The sequence below is a fragment of the Emys orbicularis genome, chromosome 5 (genome assembly GCF_028017835.1).
Source record: "Emys orbicularis isolate rEmyOrb1 chromosome 5, rEmyOrb1.hap1, whole genome shotgun sequence".
In the NCBI taxonomy this organism is placed as follows: Eukaryota; Metazoa; Chordata; order Testudines; family Emydidae; genus Emys; species Emys orbicularis.
In genome coordinates, this window is record NC_088687.1 from 30,317,009 (window position 1) to 30,334,221 (window position 17,213).

The following is a 17,213-nucleotide window of genomic DNA, read 5'->3' on the forward strand; positions in this document are numbered from 1 at the left end:
TTGAATGTAAATTAATTTAATCTTCTTTACCAACAGGCTGCTAAAGTAATATGTATAATTTAGCGATAAGTAAGACTGCAAATGAAATTGAGCCTGGCGCAGGGTTGTATTACCCCCTAGTAACCTTGCATTATTTTAAAGTAGATGATTATTTGAAAGTGCGAAGCCCCTTTTGTGCTACTTATAGGAAAGCTAAATCTGCTGCATCAAATGTTACCGTCTAATTTAAACTCAGTTTGTACATGCCAGGTATTCTATCCTCTGAGCAAATTATGAATCAACAAACAACCGGGTTAAAATGTGCTAAGGAAAAGTTTGGTTGCAAAGTTTTAAAATAGTAGATAAGTGTTTACAAAAGTCCGTTCGCCATTCACAAATAAATTCCGCGACTCTTTAAAGGAAGTAAAGGCAGAAATGTTTGATCGCCTTGATCATTGTGATCATTATGACTGCCCTTTAATACCAGTGTGTCCCTTTCTGAGTGAAAAATAGGTGAACTTGATTCTGATTTTTTTTAATGTATTTTGTAAAAATCGTTACGAAAATATGTTAGCAACATGCTTCACACTGACTACAGCACTGCTCCTTTGAGGTTTGATTTTTCTTCAGTAAGCATTTTTAAAATAAAATCCAATAAATTTTATGTTTTACAGATAACGGGTGATGGAGTCCAACTGTCGCAAGCTAGTATCGGCTTGTGTTCAATTAGGTAAGGACAATATTTCCGATCGATTCATATGGACATATTATTTATGTAGGCAGACGAGTGGTTTATTCGAATGTAAATGTTTGTGTATTATCCGTATGAGAGAGAGAGAGAGAGAGAGAGAGAGAGAGAGAGAGAGAGAGAGAGAGAGCAAAATATGCGCGTATATTTTTATAATCACATATTACATTTACAAATACTGATGTGCAGATTGATCAAATATTATTTTCTCTCTATGCAGAGAGCTGATACTTTAATAGTCAACAAAATTGAAGATAAATATTTTCTGGACTTTTAAATTATTTGTACTGCGGTGAAATTCACGCGGACTGTAATGTTCACAATGATGGTGCTTTGGCAGAGTTCTTCTACGTTTGACAACCTCTCCTCTCTGTCTCTCTCCCTCTCGTCCTCTCTCTAGTAGGGGTGCAACCTTCTACAGTTGAATGTCTTTTCTCCAAAGACTCTGATATCAAAAAGGGGGAATTCAGTGACTCTCCAGAGGGCAGGAAAGAGGCAACCAGCAGCAAGCTTTTCGGGAGGCAGCATCCCAGCGCCAACGGTAAGCGAGAGCCCCCCAGGCCGCCTCCCTTCAGTCCCAGTGACCTTCTTATCACTCACCCTATCACATGTGAGTGAGAGAAGGGGAAGAGAGACTCCAACAGGTTGGATGCTTAATTGTTCCCTCTTCGTTCATTCCTCTTTTTTTTTAACTAAAAGCCAAAGGGCTTGTCTCAGGTGTGCAGTGACCTGTCCTGGTTGGATTCTAGTGAAAAGTGTCTTGTTTGTTATTTGGATAGGGGACATGCAGAGGAAGTTTCCCAGACTCCTTTCACATCCTCCACACTCTCTCTCGAGCTCTTGTTTGGGAAGGTAGGCCGGTCCTGAGCTAAAACGTGGTCCAACAGCGACCTCTGCTGCTGTACATCTGCTCCACTGCACAGAGAAGTAACAAACCGGGGAAACTGGACAATGCAGCCCACTTGCCAGAAAGTTAACTGAGTCCAGGTTTTTTGCTGTGGGGCGTGCAACGCAATTAAAAATGGATATTCTTCGAGAGGTATTTTCCCCGTGCAAAGAGCAGAGTGCACGTTGTGAATAACAACTTTCAGGGCCAGCTCGTGCGCTATTTTTTTTTTTTTTTTTTTTTTTTTTTTGCTAAGGCAACACTTCCCACGGAGTTCGAAAGGGGGAGGGGAGAGGGGTTGCCTGAGTAAGGAGTGCAGGCAGGATCTGTCGAGTGGACTGTCGGGCTGTATCAGCCTCCTTTTGATGCGACCCTTTCATACTCTTTCAATGCACATTTTTGCTGTGCTTTAAAATGTTCTCTTTGTGTACCTAATCGGAAGTGTTTGCGTCAGCATTTTTTAAAATTAAAGTTCATAATAAAAAATTGTTGCTAAAAGTTCAAAATAAGAATCATTTTTGGTAACTATCTCCGCTAAGTATCGGAAATGTCTTTTTTCTTTTTTTTAAAAAAGGGGGGGCACAGGAAACCTTTTAGCTTCCACTGTAGGAGGATCTCTCCACCCCCTTTTTGATTCAAGTTTTAGTGGCTCTAATATGTGAATACAAAATGTAGTAAAGAAATACATCAATGCAAACATATTACAAAGAAGAAAACAAGCTCTCTATTTCAAGTTCCTATTTAATCCAAGAGGAGCATAATTTTGTTTAAATAAAATACTGTATATTAAAGTGAATAAATAGTACAGGAAACTGGACTGAACTAATAATGTAAGTATTCCTGGTCTTGTGGTTAAACACTTACTTGTAAGAATATAGTATTAACCGTATTTGGCTAAATAGCTTAATATTTCTCAGATAACATCCAGTGATTTGCAATTGTTCGTTCCCCCATTCCCCGTTTGGAAGTTTTAATCACTGTTTGAGAGCTCCTTATAAAAATAAATGATTAGACCAGAGGATAGTTAAACACCAAGATTAGAGACAATTCCAAACCCTAAAGTATTATGACCCAATAATTTGTCATCCCGAAAAAATACATGATATTAAATTGTGCACAAATAAGGTTTATCAGTGTTTTGCACTTTTTCATCCACACGTAATAGCTGTTAAATAATGTGGAGAGGAAGGATGACATTGGTTTATATATGGTTTGAGAATAACAAAGGCCTTTTTACCCTTCACCTTTTTTTTCCCCTCAATGAACAGGTGGTCTTAATCAAAGACTATAGCACGAGCTAATGGGAAAGTGGGGACCTTTCTGCTATAATAAATTTATGAGTCCTTACAAGCCAGTTTTATTCTTCTAAGTATTTATAAAAATAATATCCACATATGCTCTATGACATGGTAGCTTTTACTTCCCTTGCTGAGAAACAAATGGTTATTTTCTTAACCATTAATTATGAGTCCGGATTATTGTATTACATGTAAAATTTCCTGCCTAGTGCAATATCGATAAGTCTATTTTTTACCCTTCAGACTGAAGGGGAAATTGCTATCCAAACATATTTAATACCATTAATTAAAATATGTGTTGAAGTAATGCTGAAAACCTTGAGTTTGTTGGCAATTTTTTGGAATTTTTAAATGGTAATATTTCGTGGAATTTGTTCTACATGGAGCTATGTATAAATACAGACCGTTATATTAATACCTAATGAATAATTATAACTCCCGAAATGTCCTCAGTTGTTAGGATGATTTATTTAAAAGTAATATAAACCGTATATTTCTTTATTTAGCTAAATTATTTTATTTTCGTTTTCTGTTTTAAATCTTTTATTCCACCTTGTTTTTGTATCGCCTGGTTAGAAGGAAATGCAGCAACTTCATCTTTTATGTCATTTACTTCTAACAAATCAAGTCAGGTATCAGAGACACGAAACAATTATTCTTTAGGAGCATATCCTGCCATAGTTTCTTTTGTACAATTACTGTTGAGGTCACTGTGACTTTGGAGAAAAAAGATATGTAAGAGGGGGAACTCACAGTAAGAGAGCCTACAAAATACAAATGATTGTTGAGTGTCTGCAAGTGCTGAACATTTTCATGGCTCAGCAGAAAATAAAGGCTTTATTAAAATAAATGGGAATGTACACAGTCATATTAATATCTATATGAAAATATTCTTGCTACAAATAATTTTAAATGCAAATATTCTAATCTTATATTTAGCCATAACATGGAATATAGGGAAAGTATTTCTTAGTGACAAACCACATAAAACTACTAAAACTGTGTAGGCGAGGGGAGGGGGAGTCAGGAGGGACGCACACAGCCACAAACATTACATTTTATAAGTACTGTTTATTATTATTTTATTTTAATTTCTGTGCGGTGCCCTGGCCTTTTTGATAGGGCATGCTGAGTATATGCAATAATTATTTATCTTTTTGTAAATTCCACTTTAGAAATCATGTTACGTAATTAATAACCCAGTCATTGAATAGCAGGCTCATAATATATAATGTTGAAATAACATGTTGCGTTATTCCATCGCTCTCAACATCGCAAATTGATTAGTTAAACTTGTTTAATTATTTGCGGCTGAATATTCAATAATTTAACATCACTTTTAGAAAATCCCCCACTCATTCATCTTTATGTACATATTCCCCTGCAAAGTTAGGTACACCACTGTTTAAAGAAGGTATTTGTCACTTATTTTTACACAAGTTTAAAGCTAACTATGCAAGCTTGGTAGCCCTCTGTCGCCCCTCCACTCATAGTCTAGTTTCTTATAAGAACCCAATATCAACAGTTATCCTAATGTAGGTGTGTGAGTGGATGGCTAATAGATAGATGGATGGATATTCAACCGGATCCCAGCCTAACTGAAAATCTCTGTATCCTATTAGTTCAGCGAGATACAAATTTCAGGGGCACTGCCAGTGCAGATATTGTGGAAAAGCCACCTGAGACCACCAAAATGTCACCGTAGCTAAGTCTGCATGCCAGGAAATACAGTGTGCTGCTTGAACAGTGTCAGTACCAAAATGTAATTTAGGATGGCAACCGTGTCCAAAAAGGGGTAGAGAAACCATTGGCATTTGGCTTCCTAACAGCAGCCTGGCCAGTTAGAGGGAATCAGAGAAAATAACCTTGAGAAGAAGGAAAGAGGGAAACCTGAAGAAGAAAGGCCTGAGTAAGGTAAAAGAAAAGCATCTGGCCTAGGAAAGAAAGAGAGTCCTAAAAGAGCAAAGGAAGGCCTAGGACTAAGATAGAGACTGGGAGCTGAACAGTGAAGGTGGGAGCCTTTGAAGGAAGAGAAATGAGGTTTCCAGTTTCTAAATCAGCAACACACTCTGGTCATATACTACATTTCAGTGTTTCCGCAATTGATTGGGACTGAGTCTCTCTCCAGGGGCAATGCGATTATAGCAGCTCCTACCCCAAATTTAAGTTTCCCTTCAAATATTCTCTGCAAAATGAGAATTAAATGTTACTTATTGTTCCTTTGATTTTTTTTTCGTCGTCGTCGTCGTCTGACAATAATAGATGCAGCAGTTGTTAGACTGACCCCAGGGAAAATTAAATGTATAACGAAAGCTTATTCGTGAGGAGGAATATACTAATGGAACAATCTGATGTCTTCTTAATCCTATGTAAAAAGCTTTGTCGTCTTCCTAATATTGACTGAATGGGTAATTAATGGCTCTTCATCTAGGAGAATACCCGGTAATCCAAGATAGGCGAAAGACAACAAGCCAAAGGTAAAAGACAACAGGACTAGCTGGAGACTCTACATAAGAACTAATTTATCCATTTAGGAGAGTATTACGTCTAGAAACAATGATCTTATAGTAGATGAAGGCAAAAGTGGGAAAATAAATACCTGCAGTATGTCTTGCAAACACAGCAGTATCCAGCTAAGCAGGTCAGCTGAGCTCCTGTTTCAAGATTTCGCTCTCTCTTTCCCTCTCTCTTTCTCTCATTCAGAGATCAATTTAAATCTGTGCAGAAATTGTAGCCCCCTCTCCCCCCGCCTAACGGTTACAAATGATCAGGAAACATAGGATTTACCATAATGGATCAAACCACTGGTCTGATATCTACTCCGGTATCCTGTCCTGACAGTGACCAGCACTAGCTCTTTCAGTGGAAAGTCCAAGAAACCCTGCAGAAGGAAATCTGCCCACAGTCAAAGGTGCTGGGTTTTTGTTTTGTTTGTTTGTTTGTTTGTTTCACCCTTTCCGAAATCCCCATTGCACAGAGGTTGTGAGGATCTGGAATCTAAAGAGAACCAAAGATTCTACCAGAATTAAAAAATAAACAACTTCTGACATTTTAATTTAAACCTTTAGCAGTAATGTATTACTTGGGTTCCTACAATTAGGTTGAGGGTTTTTTTTTTTTTTTTTTTTTGTCAGCTGACAGCTTTTAAAATATTATTTCGCTAGGGAAATAAAAACTTCATCTCAGATTAAAGGTGGGTATTTTGGGATTTATCTGATTTACGGTCACCATGACAACTAATGCCGAATGTTAGCTACCCTCATGGCTGGGGCGGAGGAAGGACAGGGGACGAAGCAATGGTGGAGTTTTAATCACAGTATTGTAAATAAGTGACTGTAGTCTTCCCTTCTGACTATACCTGAATATGTCTCTATTCCTACTTCCCCCCACTCCAATCCTCCACTACACACATGTTCAGGTAGAAATGGATCTAAGATAGCCCATTAGGTTCCGGGAGATGCTTCATAACTGGGACCAGCAATGATTCTATTCAAATTCTTTAGGAAGGTCCTATATAAAAAAATATCTCTGGTGATTCTTTAACACAATCCAGATTTTTACAAGGGGACCCATTTGATCTATTATCTGGAACCCAGACAGGAGAAGGAGTTAGAGCCAGTTAGCGCCACTAGAGCAAAGGAACCCAAAGGGAGTCCAGGGTTTTGTCAAAAGAATCTTGACAGAGCTGAGGTTTTTTCTTCCATCAGCGCCTAATATTCTAACAACCAAGGGAGTCTGCAAACTATAAATCGCCTAATCCTTCAACTCAGAATTTCAAATGCGCAACAGTCACTAAAATTGCGTGCTGTGCACTATATAGAAAAGCATGGTTTTGCAGTCACTTACATGTGTAATTATTCTTGACATACTAATAGAAACAGGAAAGAGCTGACAATAAAGACGTCAAAGCAGGGTAGGGTAGGGTAGCGTAGGGTGGGGTGGGCGCTTGTTCTTTGATTAATTAAGAATTTGGACCAGAATGTGGGAAGGGAGAGAGACACTAAAGAGACAGACATACAGACAAAATTTCCAATTTATAATCTTTTAAAAATGCCCATTAAAAAGGAGCGTGGTTGGCCACGCATCCTCATATTCTTCCATTGTTAAAGTCCATAGCAGAGTAGCTGTTGAGAACTGACCGTTTCGTTTCATTCTAAGATAAAGAACAATCCCTAGGATTCTGTTGCAGGGCGTTTCCAAACGGGGTTGAACAGTAAAATCTAACACTAAATAAGACTAAAATGCATAATCGGTTGCTTAATACAGTGACAAAACAGCATGGCTCTATGTCAGACCCAAAAAATCCTCCAAACCATTTGTCTGGAAGAGGGAAAAAGAAACCAAATCCAATCTCTTATCAGAGAACATTAAATCCCATTTCTGACTACGAGTTACACCGTGCATTTGCGCATGTGGAGTCTTGTGTACAAAATTGACCAACGTTAAGCTTTATGACAGAGGCAAAAAAATCATAATGATTTATGACCAAACAAGTTAGAATTCAACATAGCATCCCATTACAGAGGAACCCACAAAGTGCATAATAAGTGCCTTGCAGTTTCCAAACCATACATATGTCTTTTCGTTAAATCCCAGGATTCAAGGAAAGGTTTGCATTTCTAAACTAAAAAGCCCCGTCTTCAAAAATATAAATGAAGAATAGCTCTTCCCCCTCAACACACACACACACTTTGCCCATACTCCACGTATAAAAGTGGAAGCCCTAGATAAAAATAGAAGCCTTGTAATCTTTCTCCTCCAACCCCTCTCCCAGATCGCTTCTGTTCTTTAACCAGAGAGAGATTTATTCCTTTACAAATTGTGTAAAGGTAATAAGAGTCTCGTGCTTCTCTAATTTTCCCCGTTATTTGCAATATAACCCTGAAATACAGAATTAGAAAATAGCAATTGTTATATTAGCCTTGTCCACCCACCCACCTCCCGGACTTCCCTTAAAAGACAGAACTTACTTTGCTGAAGTTCTGAACCTCCAAATCTAACGCGCAGGAATGTCCCAGCCTTGCGTTTAAAATAATGACACTGGGAGGCATTGGTTTCGTCCTAATGGAGTCCTTTCATTAACAAGGGGGCTTCGGGGATTTATGAGTACAGGACCACAGTAGTACAGCGAGGTTAAGAAGAAACTGGAATATGATTAGTAAACAAATTGTGCAGAATGGAGCTGGATTCATATTGACTTAGTTATAGGTCATCTGCTGCCGGTGCAAAGGGAGGAAATATTTACTTTGCACATATACTTTATGATCTTGGGGGAATTAGAGGAAATTCAATAAGAAAACGGCTAGAATCATTTAAAACCCCCTATTTAAAAGACTTAAGCAAATTAGAGTCTTATCAGATTAAAATCCACTACAAATGTAAGAGCATTGTCTCCATCGAAACGCTGTGGGGTCTGAGGAAAGAGATTCTTTGCCAAATCTCAGGGATAAAACACGTCATTTAAACATCAGATAATGAGCAGAATGTAAATTAATTTAACCTTCTTTACCAACAGGCTGCTAAAGTAATATGTATAATTTAGCGATAAGTAAGACTGCAAGCGATAATACAGAGAGAAAGAGCATCAGCTAATAAGAATGACCTGTCAAAAAATGAATAAAAGAAAGGGAAGCTTGGAAGTTGTGTTGGCTTAAGAAAGGTCACATCTGTGGGAAACTCCCAGACATCTAGAATTGTGAAGAGTAATTATAAGTATAGGAACAATCTTAGTAAATTGCACATACAACTTCGGTGTCTGGATTAGGTCGTGCCATTAAGCGGAACTCTTCCAATCAATGGGGTGCTACTTAAAACCCCCTGGCACTGCTATGGCCCACTCCCGAGCCTATTGCAAATATTTGGGATAAGGTGTTTTCTTGCAACTAGATTCAAAGGAGACAAACGGATAGGTTCAAATATATTTGCCTCTTGCTTTATCTGCGGGACAAGCCCATCTTCTGATTGAAGAACCTTCCAGTCATGTGGCCAACATGGAAGGACACACAATCTCCACAATGTGAGATTTGCTGAAGAACTCCCCATATTTCTACTATCTCACACCAATAACTACTGCAGTAATATAGCAGGACACAGAAACAAAATCAGAATGTAGGAGGGAGATTAGCTCTTGGTTGGTGCTCTGAGACGCAGCCTATGGGAGGGTTTTATACTGCCGCCCATCACCGTAATATCTCGGCGTTAGCGGTGTCTGATTCATCGTAGTCACATTGTTGCTCTATATTTCTCCGTTCTCTTTCCTTTGGATAATTTTGGTTTTACTTAGTAATTTGTTCAAGACGACAGGAAAGAAAATGGTCTCTAAAAATAAAAGGAATTTAGAAAATGTCTCTGTGATCAGTTGTTTGAAATCTCCTTGAAATGATGGATGGTTATATATTGCATAAAAAATGAGATTTTCTTGGTTTTGTTTTCTTTGAAATTATCACAGGAAAATAAATAAGATAGTAAAAGAAAAGTGAGAAATGTCAAGGTTTACAAATATAGTGTAAGGATCAGCTAGAGAGAATCTCGTTTATTACTTTCCAATAAAATTTAAAAGATTGCTATAATTCGATAACTACCAATTTTTCGGCAAAAAAATCCGTTAGTCAACCTGGTATAACGCTGTATAATTTATTATCTATTTGATTTATTAATGGTCATTTAGACTTGCGTGGTATTTTCGGTGTTGTCGTTTCTATTCAACAAATCTGTAAAACGAGACTATAGTACTAAACACTTGCTAGGATCATGCGTAAAAGAGTGATTTCTCTTTGACAATCTAGGTTTTGTTTGTTTGTAAATCGGATTTATAACCTGCCATTTGTCTTGTTCGCAATTATAGAAAGGCTTTTTAAGACTAGGGTAATATCCATGATAGTTTGGGTTGAAATTTTAAGATTAGTTCGGTTTTATTTGTTTCTTCTTCTTTCCCTCAGCAGCCTGCTTTTCAATGTAGAAATGTGTGAAGCCAGCAAAGTATGTTGTTTCCCCATATCACTGTGGAACGTTAATAAATGTTATTTATAAAAATGTGTGGGTATATATAGACATACTCCCCAACACACACATATGCCTTCACCCCCTTTTGGAATCACCTCCTTTAAATACCCAATCTCTTGCAATTTGGGCACGGCAGGTTTCACAAGCCCCTCGTCCCGCAGAGTGAATTACTTAGCCCAGCCCTGCTTCTCTGATAGGTCGCGGTTATTATAGTCTGCCTTCCGCCTAGCGCTTCCTGATTGGTCCGGAGCGACATCATTCCTGCCCTGAGCAGCGGGTCCCGGGCGGGGGAGGAGGGAGGGAAGGGGTCGGGTGACATCACTGCCCGGGGAAGGCCTCCTCTGGTTTTAAGATGTTGGGCAAACAGGGAAGCGGCTGAGCTGATCGGGTCCATTGCTCGCCTGGGTGCTGTGTGTAGATGTGTGCACAAGAGAGAGTGGCTGAGCTGGGGAGGGCTGCTGCTGCTGCCTTGGATATAATATCATCTACCTGCCCCTGTCACTCTGACACTTACTGACTGACACTGCCATCGCCTTAGCGTGTCAGGCAGAAGACTTGGTTCCTATGGTTATTCATTATTATTAGGAATATTATTATTATAGAGTCGATTTTTCCTTTTTTTATCGTCTTTTTTTCCTCTTCCTGCTGCCTTCACGCCACAAAGAAAACCCCGTGCGCCTCTGTGTATATTTTCCTTGAGACTTTAGCTAAGGCTGGCTGGACTTGCACATTACACTTCTTAGGACTCTTTCAGTAGAAAGGGTAACAAGTTGCTTCTTGAACGCCGTCCACCGCTGCTGCTTTTCTGTCTCCCACTGGACCAGGGAGTTGAGCCTGCGCCTTCTGCAACGCTGCGCCTTGGAGAGGGGGTTCAGTGTGTATATATCTATATATACATCGCTATACATATATATATATACATAGAGACACACACAGAGAGAGAACTATTTGGCTTTCTTTTGCCGATGAACTTCATGAAAGATCCGTTAAGCCTGGAGCGCCTGGGAGCCGGGAATAAGCTGTGCTCCACTTCACCTTCCTCCTCCTCCTCTTCATCCTCTTGCCATCATCACCAGTCGGCACTGGTCATGGCTTCAGCTGTAGCGCCGGGGCAGTCTCGCTCTTCCCTGGACTCCTCCAAACACCGGCTGGAGGTGCACACCATCTCGGACACCTCCAGCCCCGAGGCCGCAGGTAAGAGAGGGTCCATCCCGGGTTGCGGCTACAACCACCCATCCTGCTGCCTCCCCCCGCTTACAACACCCCCCCCCCCCGTGGTAACTTCTGCATCATCCTGTCCCCCAGCTCAGTCTCGCTACTGATCCCCCCTCCTCCGCAGTCTCTTCTTATTTTCTCTTGAGTGAAGGGAGGTGAATTGGAACCGCGCTGAGGTTCCTCTGAGCGTCTCTCGTGGCAGCAGAGCCCGGCTGATTGCCTTCGGTCTGTGTGTTCATTGGGAGCATAGGGAAAACCCTCCCCCCGTATAATGAATTGCTTCTGCAGGGACTCTCCGGCGGGTTTGCATTGGGATTCACTGCGGCTCCCATTTGGCTACAGATTGCCCCAGCATCCAGCTGCGGAGAAAGGGAGAGAGACCCCTCGGCGCCCTTGAACCGGGGAGTTGTGGGGAAAGAGGGTCCACAAGGCGAGAACAAGGATATTCAACCGGGTCAATTATTTAGTCAGATCCTCAGTGAACCTTAATGCGCGAGATACAATACATGTAGGGACTATCATTTACTTTTGTATTTGGAAGGGTATTTGAATCAAGGTCTGATTATAACTATATTATCTCCATGAAATACTACGTGCGTGTTTATTATAACTACATATGTACAGACAAGGTAACGCTATTTATCTGGATACAGAACTATGTGCATACAGATAAATATTATATCTACATCTTCTATCTGTATTTATATAATCTGCAGATATAGCCTCTCTATAACCTATAGAAACGGATACATCGATCTATGCGGTAGAGAGAGAGTGTGTGTGTGTGTGGGGGGGGTGTATATACCCACCTAATTATCTTAGCTGTAAATACAAGGTTAACAAAATTCAGTCAAATGAGCCTTCTCTCTGTAGGGAAATAATTGCCACATTTTCTCGTAGCATTAAGGAGCAGCCTTTTGAACGCTGGGTGCCCTTCTTTTACAGAGAAAGAGAAAAGCCAGCAGAGTAAAAATGAGGATGCCGGGGTTGACGATCCCTCCAAGAAAAAGAGGCAACGGCGGCAAAGGACTCATTTCACCAGCCAGCAGCTGCAAGAACTAGAGGCCACTTTCCAGAGGAATCGCTACCCGGACATGTCCACCCGAGAAGAGATCGCCGTCTGGACCAACCTCACCGAAGCCAGAGTCAGGGTAGGTACAGACGCCGAAAGCCCGATGCTGCCTGGCGGTGGGGGAAGCGTTAGACCGACTGCAGCTGCTTTCGATTTCAGTTTGCGTTCCAAACTTCAGAGCCTTTGCACAAAAGCATCAGGGAGCAAGACATTTATGTCAAAGCGAGACAGATTATGATCTCCCTCCTTGGAATATGGTGCATTGCACGTTTCGCCCTTACTGTGCAATGTGTTCTCTTCCTTTTGATCGAAATGCTAATGAAAACATTAGCCAAGAAAGCAACTTGAAACAGGCTTCAACCTGTGCTGCCTCTAATGAGAAAAAGACACAACGTACACAAGGGCTTTTATTTCCTCATAGGCATTCGGGGCATGCCCTTCCTTGCATTTTCTCTTTCTTTTGGTTTCATAACTACCCAAGCGCTTCCCCCACCCTTCCCCCCTTAGATTTATGGTACTATCACAGTGCTAAAATTTATCAGGATTATGGGCCAAATCCTGATCCTATACAATCCCATTACTGTGAGGCCCTCGCTCAAAAATAGACCCAAAATATGAATCCAGAGATCCTTGCTATACCCATGGTTCATTTATTGCTCTACTTGTACAAGGATTCTATAAAAATACAGTAAACAGAAAAACGTGTTTTATTTGTGGGAAAAGTCTATTTAGTCTTAAATGCTTTCGAATTAGATTAGACCTATAAAATAAATTAATAAAGGCCTCTGTTTTAAATTAGGAACTAACTTAATCTACAGAAATTTAGAAGTAAACATATATTTTAATTAAAAATAGTCAAGTTGTAAACTTCAGACTAAACTGAATAGTGGAAATATACAGTGAGTCATTAAGAAATATAAAAAAGGGAGAGGAAAAAATCAGGCTATATGTGTTGTTGATTAATTCAAGCAGAACGGGATTGCAAACTGTTTGAATCTGTCTGGTCTCATTGTTATTTTAAAAAGTAGTCTCCTTCATTTAGGCTGTTTGTTGTCGAAAACAGTCACTTTGCTTTCTTTGTCTATCGTTAGTAGACTTGTGGGTAAAATATCGAATTATAAAATGTTAAGGTAATTTTACCAACCACTTCACACTCTATATTTTTATTCATGAAGTGCAATATAACTGATGGATGTTTTGTGAAGATAGCTGGAGAAACATTTGCTGCTTTAAGTTGACAATATTTTGTGAATGTGAGTGGGGCATGATATTGGTTTATAGCTGTGTGTAAGCAGTGTCAAGGATTAATTGTACAGTTAGAGATTTGTAATGTAAAACATCGTTTGTGTAAACAAAGAGGAGCCAGGAAAGGCCTCTAGTACACAAAATAACTTTGCAGGAGGCTGGCTGACAAATCAGACACCAAGATGTGGATTGGAAAGATTTGCAGAAAGGCACACGTTTTAGCCATTGTCTGGAGGGAGGGACCTTAGATCTCATTTAGCACGTTGTTAAAAGGCAAACTTTGCCAAAAAGCAGGAGGACACATTTGTTTATAAGAGTTTGGGGGTTCTTGAAGATTAGCACATGGGGAGCTTGCAGTTTAAACAAGCTGCTGAGATTTATTAGTATTTTCCCTCTATCTGTAATCGGAAATATAATTTTTCTCCCCTGGCAAAATTCTGCAGGTTTTCTACGCGTTTTGCATTCGATTTGCAGTTTTGATGTGTGTTTTTTTCCCACTTAATGTCTCCCGTTTGTAAAATGACAGGGAGCAAATGTTGTAAACGCGATGTCTTTTGTAGCGCGAATGTGTGTTTCGGAATCACAAAAGAAAAACTAATTTGCAAAATGTGTGCTCTAAAACAAATATTTTATGTGATGATCTGCTGCTACCACAGTCTGAATGTGCTAGAACAAAACATCGCTAAAGTATGCACTGCGGTTCCCGGAGAGTTTCTTTGGCGATTTTGCGAACTTCAGGGAGTTGTAGATTTGAATAACCATTTTAAATACAAACGTCTGTTAATAGTGAAAAATACAATCCCGTTTTACACTGGTCAATTCTCTTGTCAGAGGAACACGTGATATCTTTTGTATTACCTTCACCGTTAGCAAAGTGCTGTGATTTTAGTTTTTGCATAACTAAACCGCGCCTGACCTTTTATCTTTCTATTTATTTATTTATTTATTTTAAAGGTTTGGTTCAAGAACCGCAGAGCCAAATGGAGAAAGAGAGAAAGAAACCAGCAGGCTGAGCTTTGCAAAAATGGCTTTGGTCCACAATTTAACGGTCTAATGCAGCCCTACGATGATATGTACCCCGGCTATTCTTACAACAACTGGGCAGCCAAAGGCCTGACCTCTGCCTCCCTTTCCACCAAAAGCTTTCCTTTCTTCAACTCTATGAATGTCAACCCTCTGTCTTCTCAGAGCATGTTCTCCCCTCCAAATTCCATCTCATCCATGAGTATGTCTTCAAGCATGGTGCCCTCTGCAGTCACTGGGGTCCCTGGTTCCAGCCTCAACAGCCTGAATAACTTGAACAACTTGAGCAATCCCTCTCTGAATTCTGCAGTGCCAACGCCAGCCTGTCCTTATGCTCCTCCAACACCTCCTTATGTTTATAGGGACACATGTAACTCTAGTTTGGCTAGTCTGAGACTTAAAGCCAAGCAGCACTCCAGCTTTGGATACGCCAGTGTTCAGAACCCAGCTTCCAACCTGAGCGCATGCCAATACGCTGTGGACAGACCCGTGTGAGATATTAAAGTATAAAATACTGAATGGGAATCCCTCCCCCTTCCCACAAAGACTGAGAATTATACTAGAAAGTAATGGGCACTATAGAGAAAGAGAACGAAAGAAAGAAAGAAAACAAAGAGAAAATGAAACCACTGAAATAAGATAGTCCCTTTGTTTTCAAAGGACCTCCTGCAGATTCTGACATATTTCACTAAGAGTATTTCCAACAGTTACAAGAACACACACACACACACACACACACATATATATATATGGACAAATGTTTGACTGGATATGATATGACATTTTAATGTTACTATAAGCTTGTTATTTTTTAAGTTTAGCATTGTTAACATAAAAAATGACTGAAAGGATGTATATATATGGAAATGTCAAATTAATTTTATAAAAGCAGTTGTTAGTAATATCACAACAGTGTTTTTAAAGGTTAGGCTTTAAAATAAAGCATGTTACACAGAAGCGATTAGGATTTTTCGCTTGCGAGCAAGGGAATGTATATACTAAATGCGACACTGTATGTTTCTAACATATTATTATTAAAAAACATTGTGTGAATATCAGTTTTAGAATAGTATCTCTGGTGGATGCAATGATGTTTCTGAAATTGCAATGTAAAACATGCCCTGTGTATAACATTTCGTACAATATTATTGTTTTACTTTTCAGCAAACATGAAAAATGTGTTTTATTTCATGGGAGTAAAATATACAGCATACAGTTTTGTCTGGAATTTTTTTTATGAACTAACTGCATAGTGGTAACTACTTCACACTGATTGACTGATAGATGACACTGGATCCCCTTCTTTGGAAACACGGTGCAGTCATTTTTACTGTAATACGTATAAATTACAGTTATTTCCCCACAAAAAAATCCTTACACTAAAGTTACATGCTAAATAAACTCTGGCCTTGGAACGATTGACTTCTGCAAAGTAGACAGGATTCCATTATTCCCATGAATAGCTCAGCGGAACATGGATTATTTGAGATTGGTGGACTCAAGCATTTCCAACGAAAAACAAAGTTGCTGCATCCATGTATAGAGTGAATGGCTCCCGCTGTGAAGGAAGCTTTTATTAAATACTAAAAAAAAGTTTGCAAAAAAACACCTCCTATTCAAATCCCACAGTCACCTTTTTTTCTTAAGTAGAGAGATCTTTCATGTAATATTACATTTCTATTTCCAAATTCCTTTTCAGACATTAGCAGAAGCAAAGACCACTCCAAATAACCGCAACCTCTGAGAGCCCAAGAGGTTGAGAGGTTAGCCTGAAGTTTCCTGAGCCTTGTACTGCAATATGTAGTTGAGAGAAAAGGTCGTGCTCTCTGTGTTTTGTTTTAAATAATATTGACCCATTAATTCTAAACCTGCTTGTTCGTGAAATTATACAGGATTATAGTTTGCCATCTCCAGGACAATGAAGTAAATCAAGATGAATTACAGTTTGGCCCTCCCATCCGATGACATCTGAACGGGGAATGAATGTGTGCGAATGTTAAGAGCCTTGTGCGGAACATGGAGGGGGAAGAATGGAGGTTGAGAGATAACCTTTTTTTTTATGGGGCTTTTGAGTTAAAAAAAATCAAGAATTAATTAAAATATAAAACGCTGAACAAACTGCAAAAAAAATCGCCGGTTTGCTGTGTAGGGGGGATAAACAGGCTAGATGGGATCTGAGACTGGAAGGTCCTCGAGTGCCTGTCCCTGGAGAAGCTGAACCTGTGTGTGTGTGTGAGTTTCTTTGCGGCTGGGTGTGTTTTAGCTGCTGTAACTTTACCTATAGGCCGAGCAGACACTGCGCCTTTGTTCTGCACGGAATCGCTGCCACTTAAAAAGAGATCTCAGATAATGCCCCTGCTTTATGATCGGCGCTCGCTGCACATTAACTTTTCTTTCTTTATTTTTGGAGGAGTCGCGGCCAGACCTGCAGACAGGGATCACGCGGCGGAGGGAGAGCAAACAAAAAGCCCTTTGGACAACGGGTCACCTTCCCCTTGTATTCCTTGGCGGTGGGTGAGAGGCAGGGGCAGCCAGACGGATTTGTTCAGTCTGCAGCGTCCTGACAGTTCAACGGGCCTGGGGAGGAATTGGTGCCAGCGGCTGGGGGGAAGAAGCCGGGAGAATGGGATTCCGCTAAGAGTGACCCCCACCCCCAAGCAGGATAAGGGCGCTTAGTGTGTCTTGGGGGCGTTGGGCGGGGGGAAGAGCGGGGCCACTTCTAGCTGTTTAGCCCTAGTGTTAATT

The 17,213-nt window shown here is 40.1% G+C and overlaps 1 protein-coding gene across 2 annotated transcripts; it reads left to right on the forward strand.

Annotated features, from left to right (window-relative positions):
• Positions 1-663: 663 nt before the first annotated feature.
• PITX2 (paired like homeodomain 2) lies at positions 664-14,963 on the forward strand. Of its 2 annotated transcripts, XM_065405249.1 has the most exons (4): positions 664-709; positions 1,131-1,268; positions 12,074-12,279; positions 14,400-14,963. In XM_065405249.1, exons 1-4 carry the CDS (start codon positions 664-666, stop codon positions 14,961-14,963), a joined length of 954 nt encoding a protein of 317 aa, XP_065261321.1. The 2 variants fall into 2 exon arrangements, with proteins under 2 accessions (XP_065261321.1, XP_065261320.1); XM_065405248.1 differs by lacking the exons at positions 664-709; positions 1,131-1,268 and adding an exon at positions 10,879-11,107.
• The last annotated feature ends 2,250 nt before the right edge of the window (positions 14,964-17,213 follow it).